We start from the raw sequence: 7458 nt of genomic DNA on the forward strand, positions 1-7458 counted from the left end.
CGTCTTTTCAAGGTATTCCTGTTCTGTTCGTTGATGTTGTAACCGAAAAATGTCTGTCAAAGCAGCAGATTATTTTAGGAGCTGGATGACGTCATGAGGGTGAGACTTTGTTTTACTGGTGACGGTTCATATTTTCATGCTGGTTTCCAGAGCAAATGAATGAATGAGTGCTATTTTCGGATCCCCCACCCAGCCTTTAGCTGTTGCCTGAACACACAGCAGGGCTGGACTGACAGACAGACAGGAAAGATAGACTCATTCACTCACTTCAATCATTTCATTCATTCATTTGTTCATTCACTGTGTGAGAGTATATGCCATGACTCTTTACGCCATTAGACATTGGAATGCAGCCCCACTTTCTAAAATAAAGTAAAGTGGCTCCCTCTGTTGGTAGTCAATACTTATTGCAGGTAACGACAATATTTGTATAATATTTCAATAAACTCAATTGCATGTAATGAATAATCTTCTGCATAGATGTATGAAGCGTGAGAATATTGATACACATGGATAACATCTTTATCATATTTTTATTGCACAGACAGCAGAAGTTGAGATGGAGCCGAGGATGGTGTATAGGTACATTATTAGTGAGTCTTTGGCGACATATACAACAGAAACATCAACATAAAAACAGACAAAGTATTCTCTGATAAATCACATTCCCTCTGCCTCCTCCGATACAGTATCCCCATCACTCTCTGGGTTGAAACACACATGGATGATAAAACACATACATGAAGAGCAAACAGAATGGATGAAAGCAGTAAACAAAGAAGACAAATGCAGCAGAATCCTCTCACTGAGGAACAGAGATACTAGCCTATAAACGTTCAATACCGTGTCCTCTTTGTGCTGTTGTTCATGCTTAATCAGGACCAATTGATTTATACAGATATTTAACAGATGATAGCAACGGGATATACTGAAAAAGTATTTGAACTACTCTTTTTTTGGACCAATATTATGCCTTACGGAAAAAGGAATAATTTGTATTTCTAAAAGGTCATAGTTCAAGTGTCTTTGAGGTCGTGTTCCTCTGCTCAGACGTGCCTGGATAGGTATTTTACGTATCAGCTAACAACATATGTTATAGCAATCTGGTGCCTGACGGCACAGTTGATGATCTGGCACGCAACCATTGGTTGATGCATGCAACGTCTGAGTAGGGGAACACGACCTGCATGTTTCTCATAGTTGGTTCTTTTGAGAGCAGTTTGGCGTGATTCTCAGGTACAGGTCAACCCCCTGCACAGCGTGGTAACAGCTCAGATATCTGGATTGTATAACTTTACTAAACAGGTGTAATATATGCAATAAATTAAACAGATATGTCTTCATATATAACTTTATCCTCTATCTTATGAGTCAGGTCCCTAGCCACAGCACATGCCCACCCACATACCTGACATTCATTCTACTCTATATTTTCCTCTTTATCATTGTATGTATAAAAATGGTTAAACATTTAAAAAAACACTCCCTTTTAAAACCATTGTCTTTACGATGAAGGTATTACTGATGTTTTTGAATACACTGGAGAGCCACTGCGGGAGGTGACTGCTTTCACTTCATAGAGTGTGATAAATGTGTGGCATTTTTCTTTTGTTTTTTTTACATAAAATGAATTCATATGACATACTGCCTGTATGTACAATATTGAATCAATTCTACACTGAGTACACACAACATTAAGAACACCTGCTCTTTCCATGACATAGACTGACCAGGTGAATCCAGGTGAATGCTATGATCCCTTATTGATGTCACCTGTTAAATCCACTTCAATCAGTGTAGATGAAGGGGAGGAGAGAGGTTAAAGAATGATTTTTAAGCCTTGAGACAATTGAGACATGGATTGTGCATGTATGCCATTCAGAGGATGAATGGACAAGACAAAAGATTTAAGTGCCTTTGAACGGGGTATGGTAGTAGGTGCCAGAACTGCAAAGCTGCTGGGTTTTTCACACTCAACAGTTTCCCGTGTGTATCAAGAATGGTCCACCACCCAAAGGACATCCAGCCAACTTGACACAACTGTGGGAAGCATTGGAGTCAACATAGGCCAGCATCCGTGTGGAACGCTTTCAACACCTTGTAGAGTCCATACCCTGACGAATTGAGGCTGTTCTGAAGGGGGTGGGGGTTATATGAGAACAATCAACTTTTTATCTCACATTCTGTGAGCAGAAAATATGGAATGATTCATATAAACCTTCATTTTATTTTATTTTATTTTTTTATTTGTCATTTAGCAGACGCTCTTATCCAGACTTGCTGATACTTCATAACTTGCTGATGTGATTATGTGAATGCTCATTATTCCAAATAATAATCTATGGTCTCTTTCACTGGAATAATTGCAAACTTGTCACCAGCACACAGACAGACATTCTAGTAGTGAGCCAAATATCTATTTTATATGCCTTTTCAGTGGATTATTTCTCAGGAAAAAGAAACAGGGTAAAGTGGAAATATTCAGAAAGCACTGGATTGAGATGTGTACCTCTAGAGCAGGAACAGTCAAGCTCTCCTGTTCTAGAGATGGTCATTGTTGCTGTATTAACCATTAAGGCACTGTGTGTCACAGTTGTAGGAAGAATCAGACGTGATCTGGGGTGGATTTCACTAAGTAAGATCAAGATCAAGTTAGCCAGCTAACTTCAAAAAATATTCAGAAACTTTAATTTGTCCTAGTTGAATTTGAAATGGACTCAATACTCTGTGTAACAATGTTTATAAAACCTGTTTATAAATTAGAAAAGTGTTTTTATCAGAGTTAGCTTGCTGATTATGATTATGCCTTGTGAAATACCCCCACGGCCCTATCCAGAGCCATAGCTATACATATTTATAAATAGTTATGAATGTATGTCTATGGGTCTGGCCCTAGCTAGCCCTTTGGATTCGATCTGAGTTGGTCTGGGATTACTACATTACTCAAAATTCCAGAAATCCCGGTTGGAAGGAGGGAGGGAATAAGCAGGAACAAGGATTTCTGGAAAAATTCCGAATTTTGGGAAAGTTACTGGAATTTTGCAATATTATCTATGCTTTTAAGGATTAACCAGAGATCAGATTAGTGTGGATGTCTCCTCTCTCTCTGGCTCTGTTGCTGCTGGTTACGGCTGCCCTGACGTTTCTGGTTGTAGTGCTTCTGTTGGTCTTGATTGTTTTGATTGTTATATTGTTGGTTTTGATAGTTGTATTGGTGGTTTTGATAGTTGTATTGGTGCTGGTTTTGATTGTTGTGATTGTACTGATTCTGGTTATGATTGTGATTTCGGCACGTTGCCTAGAAACGAAAGACTTCTGGTAGGTAGCGGCTGAAAAAACAAAAGGAGAGATTGTTAATGTCGTTGGATCCAGGCCCTGATTAGATGGTGTGTGCAGTCAGTTCTGGTAGTCATTGAGACAGCGGAAGTGGACGGTACTCACGGCTCATGCAGGTGATCTTTGGGCTGTCCCATTGGCCGTTGTCACGGCAGCGGATGGTGGGGACATGTCTCTGTATGAAGCCGTTTTTACAGTGGTAACGAACCAGAGTGTTGATCTCATAACGAGGCTTCATAGAACCAAACACACAGGCATCCTTCACTACTGGGGGCTGGCTGCAAGAGACTGGAGGGAGGAGAGAGGACAGGGGTAAGGTGTGTGTGTGTGTGTGTGTGTGTGTGTGTGTGTGTGTGTGTGTGTGTGTGTGTGTGTGTGTGTGTGAGAGTGTGAGTGTGAGTGTGAGTGTGAGTGTGAGTGTGAGTGTGAGTGTGAGTGTGAGTGTGAGTGCGTGTGCGTGTGCGTGTGTGTGTGTGTGTGAGAGAGAGTGAGTGAGTGCATGTCAGGGTTGGGATCAATTCCAATTCAATTCCAATCAAATCAGGAAGTACATTGAAATTCCAATTCCAATTCTCTTCAATGATTTTCAATGACAAAATTGAAATTTGGTTTACATTCTGAATTTACTGGAATTGAAATGGAATTGACCCCAACCCTGGTGTGTGTGTGTTACCTGTGCCCTTCTTGCAGGTGAAGGTGAGGTGGTAGTTGCAGGGTACATCGTTCCACTGTCCTCCCTCGTGCCAGATCATCACCACACAGTCCTCACCAGACTGGAAGAAACTGTCTGGCTGGTTGGGACGCCAGTGCTCATATTGCTGCAAACAAACAATTACACACTCTCATCATCACCAAAGTTTAGACCTTTTTACTGCACCCACATTCACTAACAGCTAAACAGCACCACAGTTACTCTGATAGCTCACACAGCCCTTATTGTATAAGATCATCATTCACAATACACCTGACCTGTAAGGTTGTCAACGTATAACACAGGGGAGGAATCTCATTGTAACTTCTTTACCAATCTCATTCATCACTAGCTACTATAGGGACCAGATGACAATACCTTTTAACAAGCCTATTGGTTTATTACACAAGGTTCCTTTGTTAACCCTGCTATTCTGTGACCTGTCAGAAGATTTACTAACTAAACCGCCTCTAGAGGAAAGAACCCAGTGGAGACTCCTACCGTGACAGAATAGTGCTGAGGTGGTTAGTCTGTGGCTGTAATACACAGAGAGGGCATACTGGGGCGCTATTGGTCCATCTCAGTGAGCCAGACCCATAATCTCTACTGTGAAACTGAACCAGATGTTTAGCTAACCCCGACCACCCCCCACCACCCTCTGGCATGGGGACAGGGGGAATTCTCCCCAACTTTCCCCGCCTCCCCCTTCTCTTCTTTAGGATATTTTTGTTGCAGCGTCCCTGGTCCAAACGGCTACAGCTATGCATTAACGCGTGTTAACTCAAACAAACACCCAAACACACACGTACACTTAGAACTGAACAAGGGTGTGTCTTGCAGTACTGAGCGATAACTCCGTTAAAAAAAAACATTGTTTCAACAGTATCATCTGTGTCTCTCTCTTGTGGCTGTGTGCGCACAGCAACACACACACACACACACACACACACACACACACACACACACACACACACACACACACACACACACACACACACACACACACACACACACACACACTGTCCTTACTCCATATCTCAGCTCACACTTCATACAGAGAAAACAGCTGGACATTCTCTTGAGCTGCGCAGTTTGTGTGTGTGTGTGTGTGTGTGTGTGTGTGTGGAGTGTGTGATAAGACCATTTGTAACACCCATATCACATCATATCATACACTATGTGGCCAAAAGTATGTGGACGCCTGGTCGTCGAACATCTCATTCCAAAATCATGGGCATTAATATGGAGTTGGTCCCCCCTTTGCTGCTATAACAACAGCCTCCGCTCTTCTGGGAAGGCTTTCCACTAGATGTTGGAACATTGCTGCGGGGACTTGCTTCCATTCAGCCACAAGAGCATTAATGACGTCGCGCACTGATGTTGGGCGATTAGGCAGTCGGCGCTCCAATTCATCCCAAAGGTGTTCAATAGGGTTGAGGTCAGGGCTCTGTGCAGGCAAGTCAAGTTCTTCCACAAACTGTTGCTACAAAGTTGGAAGAATGTCATTGTATGCTGTAGCGTTAAGATCACCCTTCACTGGAACTAAGGGGCCTAGCCCGAACCATGAAAAACAGCTCCAGACCATTATTCCCCCTACACCGAACTTTACAGTTGGCACTATGCATTGGGGCAGGTAGCGTTCTCCTGGCATCCGCCAAACCCAGATTAGTCTATTGGAATGCCAGATGGTGAAGCGTGATTCATCACTCCAGAGAACGTGTTTCCACTACTCCAGAGTCCAATGGCGGCGACCTTTACACCTCTCCAGCCGACGCATAGCATTGCGCATGGTGATCTTAGGCTTGTATGTGGCTGCTCGACCATGGCAACCCATTTCATGAAGCTCCTGAAGAGCAGTTATTGTGCCGACGTTACTTCCAGAGGCAGTTTGGAACTCGGTAGTGGGTGTTGCAACCGAGGACAGACGATTTTGAGCTTGTGTGGCCAACCACTTCGCGGCTGAGCCGTTATTGCTCCTAGACGTTTCCACTTCACAGCACTTACAGTTCACCGGGGCAGCTCTAGCAGGGCAGAAATTTGACGAACTGACTTGTTGGAAAGGTGGCATCCTATGACGGTGCCACGCTGAAAGTCACTCTTCAGTACGGGCTATTCTACTGCCAATGTTTGTCTATGGAGATTGCATGGCTGTGTGCTCGATGTTATACTCTTGTCAGCAACGTGTGTGGCTGAAATAGCCGAATCCACAAATTTGAAGTGGTGTCCACATACTTTGGACCATGTAGTGTATCTAATCAGGGGGATTTTCTCCTGTCTTACCATGATGCTGCCGTCTGTCCAGCGGAAGTCTCTCTCATACATCTTGTCGTTCAGACCGATCCACTGGTAGTCATGGCCCAGGCCTGGGTGTGAGAAACAACAGTTAGGCCTGCTTCTGTCTAGCTCTCCAACAGGAAATCACAAAGACATTTTAAGATGTGTGAATCACCAGCTTCCTTGTTCCCAAAGCCTGCTTTGTAAGCCCCAAAACACTGCAAATCACTCCCTCTTTCCCCCTTTCTGGTTGAATCAACGTTGTTTCCACGTTTAAATTCAATGACATGGTGAAATGTGTTGATTTTACACTGAATTCACGTTAGTTGACAACTCAACAAAATGTAAATCATAACTAGACGTTGAACTGACGTCTGTGCCCAGTGGGTAGTTTGCAGTGTGTGCATGAATGATACAGACCAGAGCAGAGGGGGTACTTACTGTGCAGTAGGTAAGCAGCCCTAGGGTATGGCGTGAGTCCCCCCTACTGTGAACTGTCCCCAATAAACTAGTCAGCAAAACTGGGTCATGTTGTCATGTTGTTACCACAGCCTGAGCTGCATGTTGCACAAACATCAGTCTTTTACAGTTTGTTGTGCAGACTCATCAAAACAGTTTCATTATGGAGACTTGAGTGCTACATATGACACACAATATCTCTATGCCCCATACTCTCTACCCTCTGACCTCTCACCCTAACCTGGACCTGTTACCTGTGACCAATGACAACCTAAGGGAGGCGGGACTTACGGTTGACATACAGCTGCTCCTCCTGTGACAGGACACTGGCTAGGTGGGCTCCTTGGACACGACACTCCCTCTCGGCGGCGTCCCAGGTCCGACGGTGGGTGATGTACTTATAACAATGGCTCTCAAACTTCTGCCAGCCATACTCACACACCTCTGTGTCTGGGGGGAGAGAGAGGCAGAGAGAGGAATCATTGACTATCAGAGGAATCAATGGCTAACAATATCCACAGAGATTAAACAAATTGCACAAAATTAGGGGAGAAGAGAGAGAAACAGAGACATAGAAACAGAGTGAGAGAGTTAAAGAGAGAGAAACTAAAACGAAGGGTGGACTATAAAAGAGAAAGAGCTCCAGCTGGTTTAGAAAGGTCCCTGACTGAATGAGCTCACAGACTCACAGTTGGTGC

The 7458-nt window shown here is 43.7% G+C and overlaps 1 protein-coding gene across 1 annotated transcript in view; it reads right to left on the bottom strand.

The window, feature by feature from the left end:
• Window positions 1–3066: 3066 nt before the first annotated feature.
• LOC121561545 (versican core protein-like) overlaps window positions 3067–7458 on the bottom strand; it is a gene marked incomplete at its 5' end in the record, with an annotated part of 6823 nt that continues 2431 nt past the window's right edge. The window contains 5 exons of the mRNA XM_045225439.1: window positions 3067–3329; window positions 3442–3624; window positions 4010–4154; window positions 6308–6390; window positions 7052–7210. Of these exons, the coding sequence (XP_045081374.1) occupies window positions 3067–3329; window positions 3442–3624; window positions 4010–4154; window positions 6308–6390; window positions 7052–7210 (833 nt within the window). The remainder of the gene's footprint in view (window positions 3330–3441; window positions 3625–4009; window positions 4155–6307; window positions 6391–7051; window positions 7211–7458) is intronic.

This window comes from Coregonus clupeaformis, chromosome 15 (assembly GCF_020615455.1).
Source record: "Coregonus clupeaformis isolate EN_2021a chromosome 15, ASM2061545v1, whole genome shotgun sequence".
In the NCBI taxonomy this organism is placed as follows: Eukaryota; Metazoa; Chordata; class Actinopteri; order Salmoniformes; family Salmonidae; genus Coregonus; species Coregonus clupeaformis.